At 43.3% G+C, this 26,493-nt stretch overlaps 2 protein-coding genes across 5 annotated transcripts in view; one reads left to right on the top strand and one right to left on the bottom strand.

The window, feature by feature from the left end:
* The window catches only part of GSS (glutathione synthetase), a 51,132-nt gene extending 39,004 nt beyond the window's left edge, over nt 1-12,128 (top strand). The window contains exons 14-15 of one of the 2 annotated variants that reach the window (XR_009005331.1): nt 399-540; nt 10,730-12,128. Coding sequence is in view for 1 of the 2 variants with exons in the window: in XM_057528622.1 (XP_057384605.1) it covers nt 399-462 (64 nt within the window). In the remaining variant the exon portion in view is untranslated. Of the gene's footprint in view, nt 1-398; nt 729-10,729 lie in introns of those variants that run through there. The other variant, XM_057528622.1, reaches the window with a different exon arrangement.
* Nucleotides 1-26,493, bottom strand: part of ACSS2 (acyl-CoA synthetase short chain family member 2) — a 47,602-nt gene that overhangs the window by 3,479 nt on the left and 17,630 nt on the right. For 2 of the 3 annotated variants that reach the window (XM_007193240.2, XM_057528621.1), the window contains exons 3-15: nt 10,358-10,449; nt 10,036-10,139; nt 9,718-9,790; nt 9,362-9,437; nt 9,080-9,194; nt 8,249-8,287; nt 4,191-4,328; nt 2,671-2,841; nt 2,229-2,362; nt 1,899-2,031; nt 1,761-1,817; nt 1,485-1,565; nt 240-348 (exon numbers count right to left, since the gene is read on the bottom strand). In XM_007193240.2, coding sequence (XP_007193302.2) covers nt 240-348; nt 1,485-1,565; nt 1,761-1,817; nt 1,899-2,031; nt 2,229-2,362; nt 2,671-2,841; nt 4,191-4,328; nt 8,249-8,287; nt 9,080-9,194; nt 9,362-9,437; nt 9,718-9,790; nt 10,036-10,139; nt 10,358-10,449 — 1,322 coding nt within the window. The remainder of the gene's footprint in view (nt 1-239; nt 349-1,484; nt 1,566-1,760; nt 1,818-1,898; nt 2,032-2,228; nt 2,363-2,670; nt 2,842-4,190; nt 4,329-8,248; nt 8,288-9,079; nt 9,195-9,361; nt 9,438-9,717; nt 9,791-10,035; nt 10,140-10,357; nt 10,450-26,493) is intronic. The other variant, XM_007193241.2, reaches the window with a different exon arrangement.

The raw sequence follows: 26,493 nt of genomic DNA, 5'->3' as shown, positions 1-26,493 counted from the left end.
CCTTCAGCCTAGCAGCAAGGGCAATAAGAACTTTTTCCCTCATACATCAAATCTCAGCTGGCACCATGCTGAGTGCCCTCCTGCAACACTCATTTTTGTTCTTATAATCTTCTCTGTAGTTCTGACTGAATATTAGACACTGATACATAAGACACATCCCTAACCAACTCTTCTTGGAAATGAAAGGGGACAGTACGTATCTCGGTGGGAGGTTTGGGAAGGGGATAGCCAAGGCTCACCATCTCCTGTCACATAGTACCCGGGAAACTTCTTAAAGTAGGTGGTCTCAAAGCGTTCATGGTTCCCATAGACTGTGCGCATGATCCCTGGCCAGGGCTGCTTGAACACCTGGAGAGTGATGAAGACACAGTGGTAACATCTGCTACACTGTCTTACAGGAAGACAATTACAGCTTTGTCAAACCTTAGGAGAAATAGCCTGAATGCCATTCCTGAGAAGTAGGACAAAGTACAGGCTTTGGAGATAGACAATCCAGGCTTGGAATCCCCGCTCTGCCACTTACTAGCTGTGTGACCCCAGGTAAGTAACATTATCTCTCTGAACTTCAGGATCCTTATCTGTAAATTAGAGAAAATAATCTCTACCTCCCAAAGTTATTGTGAGGATTAAATTAATAGTATGTGGAAGCTGCCTGGCACAATGTTCTGTTAGTAATAAGCATTTAGTAAATTTGAGTCTCCTTTTAGGTAATCCCTCAGGGATGCCAGTCCAGTTTGATGCAAATGAAAGCAGTTATATAAAAATGTGGGACCCACACATAAGTAAGTAATCATTGCCCCAATCAATAATGTCCTGTGGCAGCAGATTGATGGGATGGACAGAATTCTAGGCTAAGAGTCAGAAGACCTGGATTCAAGTCTTGCCCTTGTTACTAACTTGCTCTTAGTAAAAATGAAGTGGGGTGGAGGGTGGGGGCTAATGATCTCCCTACAACTGTTAATAAAACGATTACAACAACAGCTAACATTTATCAGGCACTAACTGTTAGGTTCTGTGCTAAATGAAGCCTTCACATGGATTATCTAATCAATCCAGCAACCACAGGAGACACAGGTACTATTATAACCCTGTTTTACAAGTGAGAACATTTAGGTTCAGAGGGGTTGGGTAACTTAACTAAGGTCAGAGAAGAGGCAGAGCCAGGATTTGAACCCAGGCAGGTTGACTCTGGAGCCTATATTATTTTCCATGATGTCTTCCAGACCTGAAAAGGCACCATCAGGTATCTTTGAGCAGAGCCCTTAAGAACTCTGTGGGCCAAAAGGCAGAGAGGCAGGCAAAGTATCCAGAAGGATTCCCCGCTAGGGTCTCTCTGCAGATGATAAACCCTCAACCATGGAGCTTTAGCCAAAAGCAGCTACTGGGAAAGATTAGGTTCTAAGCTCTAAAGGAGAGTACAGTACCCCTTTGTGGACCCTCCCCCGTGCCCCATCCTCACTGACCCGCAAGGGCCAAGATCTCACCAGATAACCTTCAGCTTCACCTTCCAACTCTTCCCCAGATTCATTCAGGACTGCAGGAGCTACACCAAAGAATGGGAAGGTCTAGAAGCAGACAGGAGACAGGACCCACAGAGAGAAGTGAGGCAACTCTGACTCAACTCTCTACCTCTCCTAAGGAGCCCCAGAGCCCCAAATTCCTCACACATATCAGTCCAGTCCCCCACCCTCTACCTAGGCCAAATGCCCCAAGACTCTACTCCTGCCCAGCCCAGGACCAGCCAAGGGAGCCTCACTCACAGCAGAACCAGGCTTCATGGGTGTGGCACCAGGGAGGGGGGTCAGCATATGGCCACCCTGTAGAAGTCAGAGGTCAGGGGTTTGAGTCAGTCTTCCCACACTGTCCCTGAGCCCCAGCCTTCCGTACCCCTTACTCACTGTCTCCGTCTGCCAGAAGGTGTCCACAATGGGGCAGCGCTGGGCACCTACCACCCGGTGGTACCACAGCCAGGCCTCAGGGTTGATGGGTTCGCCCACTGTGCCTAGCACCTGTAAGGAGGCCCGGCTATGCCTTGGGCAGGGGAATGGGGAGAGAGGAAGGCTCTGAGCACCACTGGGAGCCAGGAAGACATGCACAGGCTCTTCTCCTGCCCCCTCCCCTATTCCAAGCCAGGGTGTTAGAACAATGGAATGGAAAAGACTGTGCCCAAAAGGCCAGCACCAGCTCGGAGGGCCACCTGTGGGGCAGCAGTTGGGAAGGGGTCTCACCTTGTGACAGGCTCATCTCCAGACTTCATGAGCAGGCGGATAGCTGTAGGCGCTGTGTAGAACTTGGTCACCTTGTACTTGTCCACAGTACTCCATAGGCGGCTCACGTCCGGGTATGTGGGAATCCCCTCAAACTGACCCCAGTAATGGCTGGTCATTTTTGGTCCTTCTCAATAGTCCCTCCATTCCCCTACCATCCCCTCAGGCTCAGCATTTTTCCCTTTCTGACAAATCCATGGCTTCACTCCCTTACCAGACAAGCCAAGAGACCTTCCCAGTCAGGATATACAACCCCCTAAGAACTCCTCTTTCTCCAGGAAACAGGTCATTGTATAAGTCCCTCTGCCTCTAGACCAAGTGGCTTTGGGAGGTTGTCACCCAGGATCATCTTGTCCATACCCTAAATAAACCAAGTAGCCCTGAGTTCCAGCACCCTTCTTACCAAAACACTGGTGGCGCCGTTGGCCAGTGGCCCATAGGTGACATAGGAATGGCCAGTGATCCAGCCAATGTCTGCTGTGCACCAGAACACATCCTCCGCATGGAAGTCAAACACGTACTTGAAGGTTGTGGCCACATAGAGCATGTAGCCCCCAACTGTGTGTACCACACCCTGGGGAGAAAACAGGGCCTCAGGCTGGGGCCTTGGGCTCACCCCCACTGACTACCAAATAGGCTGGACAGAACTAGAGGAAAAGCCTCCTCAGGGATTCTGGTCCTGACAGCATCCCTCTCACAGCATCCATCTCTCTTCCACCCTCTTTGCATGTTCCCATCTCACACCCCACATGTATTTATAGTCAGTCCATCATTCACACCCACACCCTAAGATGGTATTTCTGAACCACCCACATTACTTTCACATACATGAACAGTTCTAGTACACTCACACCTAATAGTGTCTCTATTATGTGTTTGTGCACACACACTCAATTATGTTGACACAGTGAGAGTGGAAAAAAAAAAAGATAATCTTCTTTGCTTACTCCATCAATACACCATCCCTAGGAAAGAGAGGCCCAAATTGTGTCTCTAAAGGTCCACTGAGGAATATCCAAAGCATGTGGAGAGAATAATTTATGGATGGGTGAGTGGAAGGTACAGTGACATATCTTTCAAGTCAATGGACGAGTCAGAGTTTTAAGTGCTTCCAGCTCCCACACTGTGCCCTGGGAGGTACTAGATGTTAATAGTGTGGCAAGTGGAAGGGACTGAACTCTAAGAGCTGTAGTCTAGCAGGCCGAGAGTGATCCCTGTGCCCCCTCTGGGCCTTGACTTTACAGGCAGCTCTTCTTCAACCAAACCATGTGGGTATGGGCAGGGAACACAGATGTCAGCCACATGGATTGATCCTTTCCTCCTTTTCTGGGCACCATGAAAGCTCCCACCTGAATGTCTCACCCTGGGCCTCACCATCAGTGATTGAGGATTTATGTCAATTTGATTTAGAAAAGGTAACATGCCATTTCTTTTTTTTTTTAAGATTTATTATTTATTTATTTATTTAATTTACTTTCTGGCTGCGTCGGGTCTTAGTTGCGACATGTGGGATCTTCACTGAGGCATGTAGGATCTTTCATTGTGGCACGCGGGCTTCTGTCTAGCTGTGGTGCATGGGTTCCAGAGCACGTGGGCTCTGTAGGTTGCGGCACGAGGGCTCTGGTTGCAGCACAAGGGCTCTAGTTGAGGCACACGAGCTCAGTAGTTACGGCACACAGTCTTAGTTGCCCGGTGGCACGTGGGATCTTAGTTCGAACCCGCGTACCCTGCATTGTAAGGCGGATTCTTTACCACTGGACCACCAGGGAAGTCCCTAACATGACATTTCTGAAACTCAGGGTTGTACAGTAGAATTCATGTCATTACATGCTTCCTCAGAAACTCACTTCTCACCTCTACACAGTGTATGTGTACACATACACACACACACACACACACACACACACACACACACACACTTGCCTTGGGTTTGCCTGTGGAGCCACTGGTATATAGGATGAAGAGTGGGTCTTCAGCATCACACCACTCAGGCTCACACTCATCCCCTGCCTCTTGCATGAGTTCATGCCACCACATGTCAACCCCCTCATTCCAGGAGATCTGCAGGGGGAAGAAGACAGGAATGGGCAGGGAGGAACTGTGAACAGCTCAAGCTGGGGGCAAAAGACACCCCTACCTAGCACCTGGAGGGGCCAGGGTGGGACTGGCAGATGGGGGTCCTGGGAGGGAGGAAGGGCCCTGCAAGGGTGGAATTGGGCAGAGAGAATAGAAGCGGAACAGGAGGCTTCTTTGGTACTTCCAGCACCCTGCTCCAGAGCTACTCTCACCCAGCCTCAGGCTAAGGAGGGCCCCTCAGTTGGTCCTTTCTCATTCTTCAATTCCTAGCTTAAATGTCACCTTCTTGGAAAGGCTTTCCCTGAACAGTATCTGATAGATTCCGATCCCCACCCTCACCCCTGCTATTATTCTTTTTTTTTTTTTGGCCACGCAGTGCAGCTTGTGGGATCTTAGTTCCCCGACCAGGAATCGAACCCCGGCCCTTAGCAATGAAAGCGTGGAGTCTTAACCACTGGACCACCAGGGAATTCCCACCCCTGCTATTATTCTTGATCACAGCACCTTATTTCTTTCCCACACAGCACATATTTCCAGTTATTTTATTTAGCTGTTATTTGATTTTGCTTGATTACTGTCTCCCCAAGTAGATAGTGACCTCTATGAGTGCAGTGGCATGTCTGTCTTTCCCGCTCCTCCCACCAAATCCCCAACACCTAGTAAAATGCCTAGAACTCAAAAGGCACTCAGTAAATTTTGTTGGATGAGTGATTATGCACACACAAGCCTACATACACAGGTATGTACTTATGGGACTAGTGGCTCATCAGCAGGAATGTGGACACCACACAATTCAGAAATGCAGAATTAGTCAGAGCCACAGGTAAGGTGGGTACCTGGCCCCATTAGTTAGTAGCAAAAGAAGTCAACAGATCTTAGTCCAAGCATCTTTTTCTGCATGTCTAGACATCATCCACATCTGGAGGTTCCTACCCCAACTCTGCCCCTGCCTTTACACCACTGGTACCAATGGGTTTCTCATAAAGACACTTGCTTGAGGTTCCATTCAGCAGGAAACCTTGTTTTAAGTTGGTGGAAAAGGACCAAGGTGGATTTCTCCCAGTAGAAGGATGTCCCCCTATACTGACGTGTGTTTGATAACTACCTTCTGGAAATGTCATCCTGACATTTTTCTAAACTCTCCTTGAAACTGCTTTACCTTCCCAGTTATATCACCTGTTTGAAAAACCGGTCTTCTGAGTCTACTCTTTCCTGAGCGAAGTGTATTCCCTGAATTTGTCCAAAAGTTGCACTGGATTTAGATTCCCAGTTCTGCCACTTCCTAGCTGTATATGACCTTGGGTAAGCCACTCTACCTCAAGTCACTCATTTTTAAAATGAGGATAGTCATTCTTGCCCTAATAGTCACAGGATTTGGGGAACATCAGAAGAGAACCGTATTACCTAGTAAACATGAAGCCTTGGATTGTCCTGGGGGGTAGGGAAGACTGATGAATGTCATGAAGATGAGAAGTTAGTTCAGTTCTGCTGAACTCCTCTGGGAGGTGAAATAAGAATGTGATGATGGGAACTACTGGGGGTTTGCTTCAGCTGTCACGAAACTCTTTCATCTTCATTAGCTTCTTGTTCTATGGCCCTGGCTGGCAGGTAAACATGATAGTGTAAGAGAAACACCCTACTCCCATTATATGGCTCTGTGGTAATTTACTGTGTCCATATTTAAAAACCCCAAAGTTTTAGACAACACATACCTTGATAAATTATAAAATTACAACTCCCCTCTCTCTGTACTATCTGCCCCTTACTCTGGAGAATTTGAAGCTTCTGACATATAAGCATCATAAGAATTACAAGTCCAGGCCAAGAGAGGCACCATTAGGAAGAAAAAGAAAGAAGAGAGAGAAGCTGCCCACAGCTAGAAAACACAAAAATAAACCCTATATTTTTACTGGAATAGCCATATGGGTCTACACATACATTGTCACATGGATAATTTTTTTCCCACCAGATGATCTGCTTGAGATGAGGACATTAATGTATTTAAGCAGAAGTGCGTCAAGAGTGCTTGGGCAAACGGCGCTGGTCTACAGTGCTGGTGTGAATTGTCATAGAAAAGGCACTAGGTACAAGTAAGGGCAAAGCATAGTTACACTGTGGCAGTGAGGGGACTCTTGTAATCTTGTAAAACTGTTTCTTTTGTGGGTGTGGGTAAGAAGGGGTGGGGTGGGTACTCCAGGTGTGGAGCTGATGACCAGCACCAGGAAGCAGGGTGAGCTCAATTAGTGGCACAAATGTTGGTTGTGAATTAGGTGTATACTTATGAGGGCCCAGTGCTTTGAACCAGGAAAAGGTTTGAATTTTCTGAAATAAGAATCGAGGAGTTGGCCTTTGTTATTGGACCAGAATAGCCTTAGGGAGGGCAGCCGCCAGGTGTGAGAGAAAAATATGAGGAAGCTCATAGGTAACATGGTTGAGGAAGGTACCTGCCAACTGTACCAGGCCCTCCCTTGAAGATTGCTTAAGGATGAAGGGGTTTGGAGCTCTGCCAAGATTTCTGCAGCTTTGACTGCAGTCCTCAGACCTGGACTTTGTAAGCCAATTTTTATGGTCTTTGGTTTTTTGGTAACTGGCTATTTTCACCTTCAAGAAACAAAAATCCAGGAGCCGGTGACCTGAGGGTCTCTGGTATTAAGAATTATAAGAGTCTATTTCTTTTCTAGATTCCCTTTTAGAAATGCCAGCCTGTCTGCTATATTAGAAATGATAAAAGCTAACATTTATGGAGTAGTTACTATGTGCCAAACACCTTACATACATTGACAAAACCCTATCAGGTAGCTACAGTTTTATCCTTATTTTAGAGACGGGGACACTGAAGCAAGGGAGCCTAAGTAACTTGCCCAAGTTCCCACAATAGCAGGTGACAGAGCCAAGATTTGAACCCAAGGAGTCTGGCTCCAGAGCCTATACTCTAACCACTAAGTTTGTTTCCTTTTTCAAGAGAAAAGTCTTAGGTCCCTGCCTGAGTTTTAAGATGAAAGCATTGTCTCCTGGGAATCAGATCTGTCCCCACCATGCTAATGAGAATAGAGAAAAGGGGGATTATATTTACCATTAGCCTAAGAGGTAGATCATAGCAGATTTAGAGTAAGACACCCTAGGAGGATGGTAAAACTCAGAGGAACAGTGGCTTTTATGTTTTGTTTTAGTAAGGGAAGCGGGTTCCTTTAAAGCATATACTCTCATCTCTCCATTACTGATAAGGGAATTGAAGCCCAGAGAGAAGAGGTGACTCATTCAAGGTCATACAGCTAAAAATTGGTCTCTGGACTCCAAGCCCAGTCTCTCCCCTGTACTAATTGGCTTTGAGTTCCCACTTAGAGATCTCCCTTCTTAGAACCACCTACAATGTAACTTTTGTTCAATTTAGCATTTAATTATATCAGAGTTTATAAATCCCAAAGTAGTTTATAAATATATTTAGGAACCTTCTTCTCTGCTGCCCTATGTAAAACTTAGGTTTTCATTTGTAATACACATCTAACTGCCCAACTTGATGGTGAATTCCCAAGGTCAAGGTCTGTACCTCCTCTACATGTTCCTCCTCCTGTCTCTCCTGGTTCTGCCTCAGCTAAGTGCACAGTAAAAACTTTCTGACAAGTTTACTTGGTCCTCTCTCCCACAGTGGTCCTAAGCAGCAGGAGTGAAATGGAATGTCTGTTGCTACCTCTCTGAGATCCATGCTCTGTGCCAATTCAGAGAGGCAGCAACCAGCATTTGGTTTCATGACCCTTCAGAGTGACTTAGATGGCAAAGGACCTAGGAGTAGAGAGAAGGGGGTTAGGTCTGGCAGCCACCTCAGTGGGGCAAACAGGCAAAGAGCAGATGGACACACAAACAAGCATGTAGGGAAGCAGTGCCCAAGGCAGTGCAGAGGTGGATACCTGGGGCCAGATGCGCTTGGGTTTCTCTTTCAGCTTACCCTGTTAAGAGCCCATGGAAAGGGTGATGAGCAGGGTCTGAGGATAGGGGAGTGGGAGGGAAGGGTCACTGTGCCCCAAACCTCTGGCTGCCTCTTTTCCCTCAGGCCCCTCTCTCACTGGTCCTCCCAGCCTCCATTTTCCTGATCCTCTTCACAGCCCCTATGCACTCAGAACCCCTAATGCGGACAGGGGTCTCCAATCTTCCTAGACTAGATGGAAGTCTCTCTAGCCCTAAGACCGCTCGGAGCCCCCCAAGTCACAGAGTCTCAGGAACCCTCTGTCCTTCTGGACCCTGGAGCTTTCATCCTTCATGCCCCTTAGACCTGGAGGCCACCATTGGGCTTTTCCATCAGAAGCGTGTATCCAAAGCTAATGAGGGCCATATCTTGAGGGGCAGATCCTGGTCCTTCCATGGTGGGACCACACAGGTAGCCCACCCCAAACCACAGCCCAGTAATCAAGATGACTACAGATAGTCACCCAAGTCAGCCCATTTCTAACCCAAGCCCAAGCCCTGAACGTCCCTTGTGCCCATTAGAATACCCCAATGAGCACAGGAGTCTTCCTCACAATCTCTCATGCTAAGTTCCCAAGGTACAAGGGGCTCCCTACCTACATCCAAGGTCAAAGTCCCCCAGCTCCCAGCCAGCCCTGCCAGAGGAGCCATTCCTAGGATTGCTCCCAGATCCTCAGCATTATGATGAGGAAACAAAGAAGGACATCGGGAACTTCCTGGGCAGGAAGAGGGAGCCACTTTGAGCCCAGAGGAGGGCATAGAAGTACCAGACTCACCTGCACATCCGGGCATGGCCTCTTAATCGGGGGGGACTGGCTGGGAGAGTCACCTGTGCCCAGTTCTGCCCGCCCCAGGTGCTTGACCACAATGCAGCATCTCACTGGGAAACCCCTGGAGGAAAGAAAAGCCTGAAGTGGTGGGCTGGTTGGCTCAAAAGAGAATTTGGCAAGACCCACCCATGTCCATCTAGGGTAGGAGGGACAAAGGGGACCTGGCACTGGGACTGGGGAAATGCCTAGTCAACTCAGAGCAGTAGCCAGCAGACCAAACACACTTACTTCTCCCGACACTTCTCCAGGGCCTCGTCAGCCAGCTCCTTCAGGTTCACAAGCTTTTCCCCCCTGTAGAAGGCATCTTTGGGGAGCAACAGACATTCCAAGCCTTAGGAAGGCACCACACTCCTAGCCCTTTATCCCTAGTGAGCACAATGTCCACAGTCCTCCTGGGTAGGCCTCTTGTCTCTGGCTCTTCCAGCTGATTTGAGCTGACAGAGGGTAGGCTGAGGTGGAACCAGGAGACGAAGGGTAGGCTGCCCCTACCCTTTATGCCGAGCAGTCCCAAACACCAACTAGCTGACTGAAGACCAAGACTTTGGGTGTGGGGGTTTTGGAGAAGGGGTGAGAGAAGTAGTCACCTGTAGTGATGAGAAGGCTGCAGCTGGAATCCAGGATCCGTTCACAAAGAGACTCTGAAGAGAAGCCCGCAAACTAGGGAAGGGAAGAAAGACTGAAGGAGAGGGCGACCCAGGGATCGAGTGAACAAGGAAAGGAGTCACTTATAAAACCTTCAGGGTCTCTAAGCCAAGGTCATAGAAGAAACTGGATAATTGATAAGGAACCTATGACGTTCTAAACTACTTAGTCTGGTTCTTAAGACCCTCCATCATCCAGGCCCAACCTACTTCTCCTGAGCCCTATCCCCCACCAGGCCCTTTTCCAGCCCAAATTCCTACCACAATGGAGTGCAGAGCCCCAAGGCGGGCACACGCCAGCATGGCCACCACGAGCTCCGGTATCATGGGCATGTAGATGGCCACTCGGTCGCCCTTGCAAATGCCTGCAGGTAAAGGACACAGACTATGGACCATGGTGGACCCCACCTGCTGCTACGTGCTCCCTCTCATCCAGTTACCCGCTGCCACACCCCCGCCCCCGCAGCTGACCTTTTCAGTTCCTCTGTTACCAGATTCCTTCTATTCCTTGTCTACTTCCACCAAGTCCTCAGATACCCCAAGGCTGGGCTTTCCAGTCCTTTCCCCATATCCCCACACTCACCCTGTTTTCGGAGAACATTGCTGAAATGACACACTTGGACCAGAAGCTCACGGTATGTGATCTGGGTGGTCTCCTCTGGCTCATTGCCCTCCCTGAGATACATCAGAAAGAGCCAGTCATTAGGGAGTATGACCTCTTCCCCAAACAAAAAAATAGGAACAGTCATAAAATCCATTCAGTAACACCAAGGCCTGGGAATGTCCCGTGAGGGTGAGCCATCTGCCACCACACCTTGAGCTGACTGGTCAGATACATTGGCTTTACAAGGTATACTTTATTCACAAGCTGTGTGTCACAGGAAAATGCACTGCCATCTCTGAACCTCATTTAATTTGATAAAATGGGATGATGGTTTTCTCTCTTCCATCCTAGGCATGTATTAAGGAGAACTTATATCATGGATGTGATTCTTCCTGAAAGTGATGTCAGCACTGCACTGGTGTTACTCAAGTGTGGTCTCCAGATGACTTGTACCCAAGTCACCTAGGGAACTTGTTAAAATGTAGATTCCTGAGCCCAAACTTAGAATCACAATCACAACGTCCAAGAATCTGCTTCTTTACTACAAGCTGGTATAAATAATCAGTAGGTTATATATAAAATAGATAACTAATAAGGACCTAATGTATAGCACAGGGAACTCTACTCAGTACTCTGTAATGGCCTACATGGGAAAAGAATCTAAAAAAGAGTGGATATATGTATATGTATAACAGATTCACTTTGCTGTACACCTGAAACTAACACAACATTGTAAATCAACTATACTCCAATAAGAATTAAAAAAAAAAAGAATCAGTAGGTAATTCTGATGCACATTTAAAGTTAAGAATCACTACCCTCTATCAGCTGATTTCTACCTCCTCAGCCTTGCCTCCTACTCCTGTCTAGGCTTCAGCCTGGTTTCTTTCAGTCATTCTTTCATTTATTCATTTGCTTATTCAACTCCTATGTGCTATATATATGTATAGAAATAAGGCACTGAGGAACAAGATAAGCAAGATCCCTGACAACATGGAGCTTATATTCCAATGATAGTGCAGGAAATACACAAGTAAAAAATATAACCAAGATAATTTCAGATTATAAGCATTATGAAGGATATAAAGAATGACATAATAATGACTGAGAAATAATTTTCAAAAAGACATCTTAAGGAACTTTCAGACTGTATGCAAAGATTTAACTATAAGAATATTCCCCTCAGTATTATTTTTCAATTTTATGATTTTCAAATAAGTAATACATACAAATGGTACTGCATAAAAAGATATGTAATGAGAAGTGTCCCTCCCACCCCTATCCTCCAATCACCCTGCCTCCTGGCAACCACTGTAACTACTATGTTGTGTAACTTTCCAGAAATAGTCAGTATGCAGACAGGGCCACTCCTAGTAAGATGAAGGGTATAGGGCAACTGAACTAGTGAGGAGTAACCAAGAAATCACTTTGCTAGAAGGCTATCTTTCATAAGGTCCTTGGGATATCGTTGAAGATGGAAATTTTAAAAATGAATTTAAAAAACTGAATTTTAATGCTGTTCAGAAGAGAAATAAGTACTCACAGTCCCCAACCAAGCACAGAATGGGGAGGTGGGAAAGAGCTGCTTCAACGATAGGACAGGCCTATTAGACAAGCATATATACATGCATTTATGTTTATGTATTCTCTTTTTTTTCTATACAAATGATGGCATACAATACACACTACTCTGTATCTTGTTTTTTATTAAATATAATACACATCCAATAAACTGCACAAATCTTAAGTACAGAGCTTGATCATCTCGCTTTATTTTGAAATTTAACAATATATCTTGACATTATCTTCCATTAAGACTTACAGTGCTATTTCATTTTCTTTGTCATCTGCATAATGTTCCACTGTTTGTGTATGCCATAATTTATATTTAACAAATAAATATTTCAATGAATATCTTTTTTAATATGTCATTTACTCACTTGAAAATATACCTGTAGGATGAATTAGTAGAAGTGAAATTGTTGAATCAAAGGATATGTACATTTTAAATATTCATAAATATTAGAGGATAGCTACTTTAAGTAAGATGGTCAGGGAAAGCCTCTCTCTGGAGAGATGATATTTGAGCTAAGACCCAAGTAATGAGAAGTAGGCAACTATGTAAGGTCTTGGGAAGAGTATCCTGGGCAAAGAGAACATCAAAATTTGGAAAGGCACTGAGGTGGTAAAGAGCTTGGCCTATTCAAAGAACAGAAAGGAAGCCAGTATGGCTGGAGCATAGTGAGCAAGAAGGGGGGTAAGAATCAGAGGTAGGGAGCTTTCCTGGCGGCGCAGTGGTTAAGAATCCGCCTGCCAGTGCAGGGGACGCAGGTTCGAGCCCTGGTCCAGGAAGATCCCACATGCCACAGAGCGAGTAAGCCCGTGCGCCACAACTACCGCAAGCCCGCATGCCTAGAGCCTGTGCTTCACAACAAGAGAAGCCACCGCAATGAGAAGCCCGCGCACCACAATGAAGAGTAGCCCCTGCTCGCCACAACTAGAGAAAGCCCGTGAGCAGCAATGGAGACCCATTGCAGCCAGTAAATAAATAAATAAATAAATTTATTTAAAAAAAAAAAAAAAAAAAGAATCAGAGGTAGGCAGCATCCAGAACACATAGGGCCTTGTAGGCATGGTAAGAAGTCTGAATTTTATTCTAAGTAGGTTCCGCCTGGCTTCCCTTATACACAAAGTCCCACGTCCACACTCTTAATCATGCCATTGCCCCTGCTCAGAATGCCTTCCCACCTCCTTCAGGCTCCAGCACCACATAGCCCCCATAAAGGTCATTTTGCTCCCTCTTCCTTACTACCCAGAGTACTTATGAAGGAGGTAACTGAAACTCAGAGAGACGTAGTAACTTGGTCCAGGTCACACAATAATAAGTGGCAGAGCCAAGAACAGATCCTCAGGTATTCTGATTTCAAGTCAGGACTCTTTCTCCTCATGCTGTGAAGGACAGCGACTAGCAGGGAAGCCAGGCCTTTGGAGATTTCACAGAAGATTATCAGCTTCTTTCCAGTTCCTGGATAGATGAGTTAGTTACTATCCTCTCCTTGGCTTAGCCCTCCTAGGGCTGAGAGGAGACAAGCACAGAGAGCTATCTAAAGTGGGAAGGAACGGGGAGACAGGAAGCTGGCAAATGGCCCTGAAGGCCAGATGCGAAAAAGCCATTTCCAAAACTGGCTCACTGATGAGTGGCACACCAGAACATCTCTAGTTACAGCTAAATGCCAACATATACAACACACCCATGCATACCAGCTGACCTGTATGCATTCACATACATAAAATCATATATACTAATACAAAAACACTGTAGAAATACAAGCTGCTTATTTGCACACATAGGCACAAAGAGCATAAGTATATGAACCTAGGCAAGTGTATGTATGTACCACACATTTATGTATCCACGTATGTGTACAGCTTGCCCCACCAGAAACTATCACATTATTCTGTTTCATTTTCTTCATGGAACTTTCTATGATTTGAAATTATCTCATGTATTTTATTCATTTGTATATTATCTGCATCTTTCACTGGAATATAAACTCCATGAAAACAAAGACCTTGTCTGTTTTGTTCATTGCTACACCCCTAGCACTTAGACTAGAGCCTGGTACATAGAAGGTGCCCAGGAATATATAAGCACAAACCTATACAAGAACCGCTTACTTGAGCCCACTTCCAGTTACACACACAGAGTGTACATCCCTCTCCCTGGCTCTGGGCTTAAGTTATACATTATTGATATAGGCACCTTACTCCTTCCAGTGTCTTCTTTCTCTGACATACACACCCAGCTGGGGCCCCTGGCTGGTTGGGAGAGGGGAGGGGACAAAGTACTAGTCTCAGCCCTCTAGGATGTTAAGAGATTTTTGCTTTGTGACCACCTAGAGGCGTGGGATAGGGAGGGTGGGAGGGAGACGCAAGAGGGAGGGGATATGGGGATATATGTATACATACAGCTGATTCACTTTGTTATACAGCAGAAACTAACACAACATTGTAAAGCAATTATACTCCAATAAAGATGTTAAAAAAATAAAATAAAAATAAAAGAACATCCAATTTAGTCTCCTAACTCCAAAGAGGCTATTTGCTGTGCTCAAGGTCACATTGTACAATAGTTTGTGGCAGATCAGGGACCAGGACTCAGGGTCCAGGCCTCTTTCTTCTACACTGGGAGCTGCAAACTCAAAAATCAATAGGGTTCAGAGGCTTCCCTGCTGGCGCAGTGGTTAAGAATCCGCCTGCCAATGCAGGGAACATGCGTTCAAGCCCTGGTCCGGGAAGATCCCACATGCCACAGAGCAACTAAGCCCGTACGCCACAACTACTGAGCCTGTGCTCTAGAGCCCACGAGCCACAACTGCTGAGCCCATGTGCCACAACTACTGAAGCCCGCACACCTAGAGCCCGTGCTCCGCAACAAGAGAAGCCACTGCAGTGAGAAGCCTGAGCACCGCATCGAAGAGCTGCCCCCGCTCGCCGCAGCTAGAGAAAGCCTGTGCGCAGCAATGAAGACCCAATGCAGCCAAAAATAAATAGATAAATTAATTTAATTAATTAAAAAAAAAGAAATTGAAAAGACAACCCACAGAATGGGAAAAATATTTGGAAAAAAAAAAAAAAAAGAACGAAATCTCGCCATTTGTGATAACATGGATGGACCTAGAGGGTATTATGCTAAATGAAGTAAGTCAAACAGAGAAAGACAAATACCATATGATTTCACTTATATGTGGACTCTAAAAACAAAACAAACAAACATAATGAAACAGAAACAGATTCATAGATACAGAGAACAAACTAAAGGTTGCTGGGGGGTGCTGGGCAGGGGGGAAGGATGGGTGAAACAGGCAAAGGAGCTTAAGAGGTACAAACTTGCAGTTATAAAATAAAAAAGTCTTGGGGATGTAATGTACAGCACAGGGAATATAGTCAATAATACTATAACTTTGTATGGTGACAGATGGTAGCTAGACTTATTGTGGTGATCATTTTTGTAATGTATAAAACTATCGAATCATAAGGGTTTCATCTTCAAGGAATTCATGGAAAAGACTCTGACAAGTACAGGTTTCTGGTAACTGACTGTACTGCTGAACTGAATGAATAAGCATTTTCAGAACTCTAATGAAAAACTGATGAACTCATAAAAGGGCTAACAAAAGATCAAGATGAAAAAAGAAATTAATTACATGGGACTGAGTGAACTGATGAGGATGATTATAATTTTTGTGACTTTCTGTTTGAATTAAAAAAAAAAAATCCCACAAGGAAAAAAAAAACAAAACTATTGAACCACTATGTTATACACCTGAAACCAATATAATATTGTAAGTAAATTATACTTCAATTTAAAAAAGCCTAGGTGAAATATCAATATGTGTCAAGTGTAGAAAATGATATGTTTGGAATGTTTCATAATTTTAAAATTTGAATAAGTAAATAAAACCTTTTAATATATCCATAAAAGAAAATAGCAGCATATGTGCAATGACACTTAGTTTTGGGGGGACAATAGGGAGAGGCAGGGACTGGAAAACTGGAGAACACATGCTCTGGCAAGAAGAGGCATCTAGTACTTAAACTTAGTGTCTATTAACTTTGCCCTCTGGGAATAAGGTCTCAATGTTGCCAATTTTTTCAGTTTTTCAAAGAAGCCTGAAATCTGTTTCTAAATTTTTAAGTGTTGACAATTAATTTTTTTAAATTAACTTTTATTGGAGTATAGTTGCTTTACAATGTTGTGTTAGTTTCTTTGGTACAGCAAAGTGAATCAGTTATACGTATACATATATCCCCTCTTTTTTAGATTTCCTTCCCATTTAGGTCACCACAGAGCGCTGAGTAGAGTTCCCTGTGCTATACAGTAGGTTCTCATTAGTTATCTATTTTATGACAATTAATTTTTAAAAGTTTTAAACACTGTGGTCAAACAAAACAATTAATGAGAGATTTAGCTGATGGGCTACAGATTGGGAACACTTGCTGTAGACCCAACTACTTCCCTCTCACATGGAGGCCATATGGTATGGAACAACTCAAAGTATATAATCTTCTCATCTTTTTCTTCCAGGAAAACTTCTGCAACTACCTTACCCTTATACTCTCCAAATTTTACTGTAATCCATTACTGATTCAAAATATATGTAGAATTAGACTACTTTCCTTCACATCTACTTCTATTATCATAGTCCAAAGTCACCATTAGGTAAGTCAGATCATATCATTCCTCTGCTCAAAATGCAAGTCCTCACACTGGCCTACTAGTTCCTACATGATCTATTCCCTCATTACCTCTCTGTCCTCAAGTACTCCCATTCTCTCGTCCTCTCCCTCTCTCTCTGTTCCAGCCACACAGCCTCCACACTGTTTGGCAAGAACACCAAGCACACTTTGCCTCAGAGCTTTTGCCCTCTTCTTGAGCATTCTTCCCCCAGATAGCCACATGACTTATTCCCTATCTTTGAGTTATCGCTCAAATGTTGGCTTCTCAGTGAGGTCATCCTTGACCACTCCATATAAAAGAGCACTTCTGGTCCACCCCGCAGCCCCAGGTGCTCCAAGGTAACATCTTCCATGAAGTCTTCCCTAGTTTCTCTTTTTCCCCACCTACCTCAAAGCTGAAAGTTCTTTCTTCCTTCCGAGTCCCTTTATCTCACTTTCCTTGTGATCTATTGGTTTACCTTGTATTGCATTTATTGGGGCCTTATATTTCCCCTTATACCCTGGGTTCTTGAAGGGCAGGGATCATGTCTTCTTCGTTTCTGTCTCCTCTAAGCACAGTAGGCACAGTAAGTACTTAAGGTTCATGGTCAAATCATTGAAAAACTTATGATTGATTAATGACAGGGAATACTAGAGCTCTCCTCTTAATATGAGAAGGATAGTCATTGGATTGGAGATTTTAGTTCCCTAGACTAGCAGAAAAGTAAGGCACAAGATAGGAGGAAAAAGCTGAGGAAAAAAATAGGTGGGGAAAACTGGGTTCTTCACAGAAGCATCAGAAGGCAGGATCTGACCTAGTGGGTTAGGTCTTCCAGAGGAGAAACATCCCGATGAGAGGAGTCAAACCTGTTATAAAAGGAAGACTGGACTGATCTGTTTAGCCTGGAGGTGAGAAGATACTGAGAGGCATGATAGTAAGTCTCAAATATCTGTATCTCTGTTGCCTCAACCCTAGCAGAAGCCACCTTCATCTCTTGCCTGGATGACCACAGTGGCCCCTAACTGGTCTTCCACTTCACTCTTGCCCCCTTCCAATCCACACATAAACCAAAATGACCTATTATAAACACAAACCAGACTACAGCACCTCCTGCTTAAAACCCTTTAGTGGCTTCCATTGCATGTAGAAGAAAATCCAAACTTTTACTATGCCTTGTATCTTCTCCAACTCATCTTATGTCATTGTCCCATTCTGCTTAATAGACTCCAAACACATTAGCCTTCTGACCGACAGAACATGCCATGTTCTTTTCCTATCTTTCTTGAACTCTTTGAATGGTTTGCTCTACCTCATGTTTCAGATCTCAGTTTAACTGTCACTTCCTAGTAAGGCTTTCCATGACCACCCCAAGTAGCATTAGTCCTTCCTGTTATTCTTCATCATAAAAGTGTTTATTTTTTTCATAGCATTTTTCTCAAGCTGTAATTATTTTATTATTTACTTACTTTTTTTTTTTTTTGCTAATTGTCTGTCTCCCCTACTAGACTGTAAGCTTCCTGAAGGCAGAGACCATTTTAGTCTTGTTCACTGCTGAACCCCCCGTACCTTGCAAGGAACCCTGTATATAGTAGATGCTCAATAAATACTTGCTGAATGAATGAACCTGAAGGATAATTATGGGAAAGAAGCAGACTAGCATTTTGTAATTATAAATGGAAGAGCTAGGTCAATTGGGAGAGTTCAATATAAGGAAAGCCTTTCTAAATGTCAGAGCTGTCCAGAAGCATAGGAGTGTGCAGGTTGGACCAGGGAAACCCTGAAATCTACCTGATCATTCTTGAGGGAGTGGGGTCCTTGGAATTTTCATTTTATAAGCAACCATGTGATTCATGTTCAGTGAAGTTTGAGATGACCTTTAAGGCCCTTCCAACTTTGAGATTCTTTGATTCTGTAAAATTAAGAAATAATGTGTTCTATGATCCATAAAGCACTACACAAATGTGAAGCACTTAGATACAGGTATACCCTCAAGTCATCTTCCCTTTCACCAAGGGAGCAGGGAGTGGGAGCAACATAACTTGACCAATTAGCAGCTTAATATTCCCTCTGGGTACTCCTGGCTGAACAGGGAAAAAGGCTGGAGGAGGAGGTGGAAGGAGGCAAATACCAAAGACTGAATCATAAATCACTTAGAATGCCAGAGGAGGATAGGGCTTTTGATGTTCACCACCCTTATTTACAGATGAGAAACCTAATGCACAGATGGGAAGTGATGGCCTCGAAGTTACTTAGCACATTAGTAGCAGCATTATTCTAAAGCAGAGCTATCCAATATGGTAGCCACAAGCCACATATAGCTATTGAACACTTGAAATATGGTGGAGGAACTGAATTTTAATTTAATTTAATCTATTTTAAATATTAACAGTCACCCGTGGCTAGCTCTAGAGTCTATATGTCTCTAGTTCAGGGCATTCTCCTGCTAAATGACATGGCCTCCAAAAGGGCAATGTTGTTTCCAAAACCATAATTAGCATAAAAAAGAAAATCAAAGTGTAGGAGTCCTGAGAACTGTGGGGTTAAAGTCCACCAAATGTGGATTTTAGTATAGCTATGATCACCCAAGAGAATTGAAAACATACATCCATACAAAAACTTGTACACAAAGTTTGTAGCAGCATTATTCATGATATCAAAAAGTGAAAACAATCCAAATATACATCAACTGAAGAACGGATAAATAAAATATGGTATATCCATACAATGGAGTATTATTCTGCATAAAAAGTAATGAAGTACTGATACATGCTACAACATGGATGAACCTTGACAAGATTATGCTAAATGAAAGAAGCTAGACACAAAAGACCACATATTGTATGATTCTATTCATGTGAAATGTGCAGAAGAGCCAAAGCCATAGAGACAAAAAGTAGATTAGTGGTTGCCTAGGGCTGAGGCAAGAAAAGTTGGAAGAAAATGAAGAGTGATTGCTAATGAGTATGCGGTTTCTTTTTGGGGTGGTGAAAATGTTCTAAAATTGATTGTGATGATGGTTGCACAACTCTTTGAATATGCCAAAAGTCACTGAATTGTACTTTAAATGGGTAAATTATATGCTATGAATTATATCTGAAAAATTTTTAAACTTACTGTGATTTTGATTAGAATTGCAAAAAGCACACAGATTAATTTGGGAAAAAAAGCAGACATCTATACAAATCTTCCTTTCCTCAAAGATTGTACCATAGCACTATTCATTCATTCATTCATACTGTTCATTCATTCATACTGTCTCTTTCTATTTGCCTAAAGACTTGGCACTTATTTGTTTTATTTTTAGCATTATAGTCATATGTATACACCTGTTTCCCTCACTGGATTGTGAGTTCCTTAAAGGCAGGCAGGACATCCTTTTATCTGTTTCCTCCTCAGTGCCTAGCACAAAGTTTGACACACAGTGGGCACTTAATACATAATTGTGAAATGAATGGATAAAAGTATGAACACATAAACTCTGCTCACATGATCAGCCAGATCTAGGCTGATCAGAGAGAGAAAACATGGAAGGAAAGAGGGGATAATAGAGGATACAAATGAAGAAGACAGATGCTAAACAGGCAGCGGGAAACAGACACAGAGGAAAAATATTTAAAACTTATGGAATGGGATTTGGAAACATATCAAGAAGAGTTTCTTGAGCCCCTACAGTGGGCTCAGTTCTGGACTCTATGCCATAGAAGAGACTGGAAGAAGCCCTTGGATATGCGGTTCAGGCTGTGGGACACGTGCTTTGCAGTTTGAGCTATAATTACACCCTGTTCTCCTGCCAGCTATTTTCAGGCTTTGCTCCAGAGACCTTGTGCCTGTTCCCCCTGGCCAAAGTGGCTTTGGTGACAGTTGGATTCCACACGTCTTCTCTGTTGAGAAGGCAGACCTGGGCCAGTATAGAAGGTAACCCTTTTCCCGTTGCCTACATGCCTGCTTACAGTAGGGAAATCATACACATTCATTCCTACCATCCAGTTGTTCCTGGATGGAACAACTATGCTAGCCTTCCTCAAAACAAGCGAATGAGGGCAGCCCTCTTAGCTCCTTTATTATCACAGCATTTGGAATGCTGCCTTAAACAGGAATATGCCTGGGTTAGAAAAAGAAAGTGGGATGAACAGCCAGGAACAACATACTACATGTACATCAAGTCTCTCAAGTATAACAGACACATGCAAAAATATTCACTTCAATGGTTCTTTGTTATTTAGGTAGATATCATAGTTTAAATCAGTAGTTTTCAAGCTAGAGTACTCTATTCCTGTAAGTACCTGAGCAGGAAAAGTTTTAAGAGAATAAGTGTCCAGAGACTCAACTTTCATATGTAATCTTTCCTAACATTGATCTAAGTTGGCTCTCCTTTCCCACTTTCTTTCTCCCACTTTATAAAAAAATGCCATCTCTCTCTCTTATCCCAAACCTTATTATGCCTATACAATGCTGAGGTTAAAAAAAAACCTCCAGAGTGCCAAACAAAGGGACAGTTTGAAAATGCATAACTTCAGAGGGAGAGCCCCAAGAAAGCAAATCAGAGAGCTTCCGTAAGAAATCAATATTGAAAGGAGCAACATCTTAATTGACAAACTCATGGCAAGTCTACTTGCCTTATTTCTCCTAGAATTATAATTCAGAAGTTAAATAGTTATCACAGGTCATATATTAGCATAACTGTTTTAACTGAAAAAGAAGTTAGGCATTTTCTAACAAAGTAAATCTGATTTGGCTATGTTGACAGTGAGAACTGGCTGTTCAAATTAGGTAATATGATAAACATTTTCTATAAATTATATGAGCTAAATTTGCAGTTTCAAGATTTTGAAAAAGATATATAAAATATATACATGTATACAATAAAAAACACATTGGAAATTAAATTCTTTGCAATTATTTAATATTACAATAAAATGTTTAAATGTGACCTTTAAAATGTGTGAAGAGCTACATAATTTTTCAAAATTCTTTTAGGCATTAGATTACTAATCGAATTATTTTTCAAAGACACCCTGCCACTGCCCACCACATCAGAAACATCTGAGGAGGTTTTAAAAATACAAGTCAGAAGTCTTACCCTCTGAAAATTCTGATTCAATAGGCTGGGTGGGGTCCAGGGATCTGGATTATTAACAAGATCCTCAGGTAATTATTTGGAGTCACCAGACCTAGATTATTGTTTACCCCTACTTCAATGTATGAATTTGCACAAAATTTCCCCTCTTTTCTGAGCCTCTGTTTTCTTCTCTGTAAAGTATAAGATGGGAGGAAGGAGTCAAGAAGAGGGGGATAATCACTAATGTATCTTAGACTCCTTGATTATCATTTCTTCGTTTCAGAGGCAGGAGAATGGGTCTTAAAAGTCAGTTTCAGAGAAATGAGATTTTACTTGGGAAAAAAAAAAAAAAGAACAAACTTAGCTGAGGTAGATAACGAATAAATAAAAATAATGAAACCTGTATGCCTGCCTTGCTGGTTTTTGTGTAGATCAAATAAGAATCCAGCTAATTCATTACACGAGTACAGTTCCCTCACCTGATCTTCACAGCTCCTTTTGCAGTAGGTAGAACATGTATTATTATCCCTGTTTTAAAGATACAAGAAATCCAGAGGACATGGATTGCCAAGGCCACACAAGGAGAATTCAGGAGAAATCTGTAACTAGGTTCCAGGTTTCTGACTTCCAGGCTAGTATTTGTTCCACTATACCAATTTGGATTATACCTAAATGAACATGGAGAAGCCTCTCTCCTAAGAATCTCCAGGAGTACTGTGAAGAAGCAGAGAAGACTCCCATCCACTTTGAGCTTTAGCCTATGGTCAAGATCATACCCACCAAGATCTCTTCAGTATTCTGAAGATTTTGAAAGATCCAAAACCTCAGGCAAGGAAGCCCACATATGTGTATATTCACAGTCCTTGGCAATCAATGCCCAAGTGTCACAGGAGCACTTGTACACCTATTTGCTCCTAGAGACATGTCCCCACTCCCCCTGGAAATAAGGAAAAACACATTATCCCCAACATTTCCTTCCTAAATAAAATTCTGGCTCACAAGTAAAAATCTTGCCCTCATCAGGTTGTGAGCTCCGTGAGGACAAGGACCAGATTTCTCATGCTTATTGCTACATTCTTTGTACTTTGTACAGTGCCTGGCACATTTCTATAAATATCTACAAAATTAATTTTTTTTAAACCTGCTGTTAGAAGCTAGTGGATTGTCCGTGGAGCATGACTATCCATAAGTTGCACCCTTACCTGACCATAAGTTGCATTTACCTGGCATACATGAAAATTAACTCAAAATGGATCAAGGACCTAAATGTGAGACCTAAAACAATAAAAGTCAGAGGAAAAAAGAATCTAACAACAACAACAACAACAACTCTGCTGCTAGAAGCTAATGGATTGTCTGTGGAGCATAGCTGTCCACACAAAAAAATTAGGTTTCTGTCAGTTTGGATGTCATATAAGACAAAACGGAAACAGACTCACACATGCAGAGAACAAACTAGTGTTACCTTGGGGGGAAAGGGGTGGGGAGAGGAGCAAAATATGTGAAGGGGATTAAGAGATACAAACTACTAGATGTAAAATAAATAAGTTACAAGGATGTAATGTTCAGCACAGGGAATACAGTCAATATTTTAATAACTTTATTTGGAGTATAATCCATAAAAATATCAAACTACAATACTGTAGTTTGAACACTTGAAACTAATATAATAAGTCAACTACACCTCAATAATAATAAGAAGAATAAAAAAGATAAGACAGTAATCCTCAAGAGTAGCTGAAACTAAAGTTCAACAAGGGGCCTGTCTGACTGCTCATCTGGATAGATTTCCATGTATTAAAACATGGTCAAAAAAGAAACAAACACTGGTTTCAAAAATAAGCCTCTCATCAAAAGTCAATCAGAGGACTTCCCTGGTGGCGCAGTGGTTAAGAATCTACCTGCCAATGCAGGGGAAATGGGTTCAAGCCTTGGTCCAGGAAGATCCCACATGCCGCGGAGCAACTAAGCCCGTGTGCCACAACTGCTGAGCCTGCGCGCTAGAGCCCATGAGCCACAACTACTGAGCCCGTGTGCCACAACTACTGAAGCCCGTGTGCCTAGAGCCCGTGCTCCGCAACAAGAGAAGCAACCACAATGAGAAGCCCCCACACCGCAATGAAGAGTAGCCCCTGCTCACCGCAACTAGAGAAAGCCCGCGTGCAGCAACAAAGACCCAAAACATCCAAAAATAAAAATTAATTAATTAATTAAAAAAATACAAAGTAGGGGGCTTCCCTGGTGGCGCAGTGGTTGAGAATCTGCCTGCTAATGCAGGGGACACGGGTTCGAGCCCTGGTCTGGGAAGATCCCACATGCCACGGAGCAGCTGGGCCCGTGAGCCACGGCTGCTGAGCCTGCGCGTCTGGAGCCTGTGCCCCGCAACGGGAGGGGCCGCGATGGTGAGGGGCCCGCGCACCGCGATGAAGAGCGGTCCCCGCACCGCGATGAAGAGTGGCCCCCACTTGCCGCAACTAGAGAAAGCCCTCGCACGAACCGAAGACCCAGCACAGCCAAAAATAAATAAATAAACAAATAAATAAATAAAATTAAAAAAAAAAAATACAAAGTATACAATTCAATTAAAAAAAAATCAATCAGAAATGCATGTGTTGATATGCTACAGAAACGTTTCCTGCAAGGACAACTCTATGTTATGTATTCCAGGGCAAATAAATAAATAATGATTCTCTAGTAAAACCATAAGGCTTTTAATAAATAGATCAGACCTTAGAACCCTAGATTAGAGCTGTTCTCAAAGCCTTACATCCCAACTAAAGCTCTCTCATTCCTGGGCAAGAATGCTACAATGACAGGGAAACAAATAGACAGGGAAAGAGCTCTGGATTAGGAGTCAGGAAAACTAGATTTTTAGGTCAAGCTTCACTACCTTTCAGTGTGAGAGCTTTTGCAAATTACTTCACTTCTCTGGGTCTCAGTTGCCTCAACTGTAAATGAGTGGAATATTTCATTAAATGTGCTTTCTAAGTCTGGATTTTATTATGCATTCTGGCTGAGAGCAAGAAAAAGAGTCGGAAAGGGAGAATCGAGAAAAGCTTCACAAAGAAGATGGCATTTCAAATGGTTCTTAAAGAACAAGCAAGGTTTAGATTGGCCCAGAAAAGGAACAGACCAATTCAGGGAGAAAGGAACAAGGTTGGCTTAGATGCAGAAGTGGGAAAACACAGGCCAGTCTACAGGCCAGTGACAATCCTAAATACTAGTATTTTCATCTATCAGTTGTGTTTTTTCATAAAGTTAATTTATTTGATATAAAGGACTATACTTTTTGCTGTTATGTCTTGCCTATTCTTATGCAGTTAAATTATTTTTAATTGAGTGATAGTGACATAAGTTGATAATTTGCAGTTTGAAAAATATCCTTACTTCATAAAATTTTAAATTGGCAACTCTTTGGGGGTCTCTGTTGAAAAATTCCTAAAATTTAAAAAAATCTCGGACTTCCCCAGTGGCACAGTGGTTAAGTATCCACCTGCCAATGCAGGGGACACAGGTTCGAGCCCTGGCCCAGGAAGATCCCACATGCCACAGAGCAACTAAGCCCGTGCGCCACAACTACCGAACCTGCGCTCTAGAGCCCGTGAGCCACAACTACTGAAGCCCGTGTGCCTAGAGCCCGTGCTCCGCAACAAAGAGAAGCCACCGCAATGAGAAGCCCGCGCACCACAACGAAGAGAAGCCCCCGCTCGCTGCAACTAGAGAAAGCCCGCGCGCAGTAACGAAGACCCAACACAGTCAAAACTAAATTAATTAAATAAATTTTTTAAAATTATATTAAAAAACTATTTTAAAAAAAAGATTGAAAAGCTAGAATGTCAAGGCCATGAAAATCAAGAAAAGACTAAGGGACTATTCTAGATTGAAGAAGACTAAAAAGACATGACAACTACATGTCATGTTTAATTGTGAACTGGATCCTTCTGCCATTAAGGACATTATTAGGACAACTGGCAAAACTTCAGTGGAGTCTGAGGATTAGATAGTAGTGGTGTATTAGTGTTGATTTCCTGATTTTGATAGTTGTATTATGGTTATATAGGAGAAAGTCCTTGTTGGAAATACACACTATTCAAGGTCTGCATCTTACTCTCAAATGGTTCAAGAAAAAAGTTACTTGCATTGTACTTGCAACTTGCCTTTTTTTCCTTTTTTTTCTTTAAGTGTTGATCCTGTTTTATTATCTGACTAGATAATTAGACAATCCACCAGTTGGAGGGGATGGAGGAGCTTAAACTTGCTCGTTATTGCCAGCTCCAGCCCCACCCTGGCCCTTCTTGGCATTTCTTCCTCTTTGTGAGGCCTCCTGGTAAGGCGAGAAGAGGGAAAATACAGAAGTCCTTCTGCGAGTCCTGGCAGACAATGAAGGACACATGTTCACTCCCTGCTTACAAACCCTGATATGGTGCTGGCAGATCAGCACTCAGGCATGGTGGATACGCTTGGCCAAGGCAAGCTTGAAGACCTCTCCAAAAAATCCTTGATTTTCAGGCCCAGGTAATCCAGCTTTACCTTGACCTCGTACAGCACCTTGATGCAGGTGAGTCACTGCAGCAGGGTGTTGCTTTCAAATAGAGGCGTTCAGCAGCGGCTCTTGGCCAGAGTAAAGTTGACCCTCCAGACCTCATGTTTGTTCAGAGCCCATATTCGCTGATTAGCTTCAGCTCTTGGTTGAAGTGGGATTTAAAAGGTCTCAGGGGGGTCACACACGTTTTGCTACAGACGCAGCACCAGGCCACTGGCATGTCAGCTCCACTCTCCTGTCTCTACCTAAGCACAGGCCCCAGTAACTGAGGAAGAGCTATACTTGTAACTTTT

This window comes from Balaenoptera acutorostrata, chromosome 15, assembly GCF_949987535.1.
Source record: "Balaenoptera acutorostrata chromosome 15, mBalAcu1.1, whole genome shotgun sequence".
In the NCBI taxonomy this organism is placed as follows: domain Eukaryota; kingdom Metazoa; phylum Chordata; class Mammalia; order Artiodactyla; family Balaenopteridae; genus Balaenoptera; species Balaenoptera acutorostrata.
This window is presented reverse-complemented; position numbering and strand designations above follow the sequence as displayed.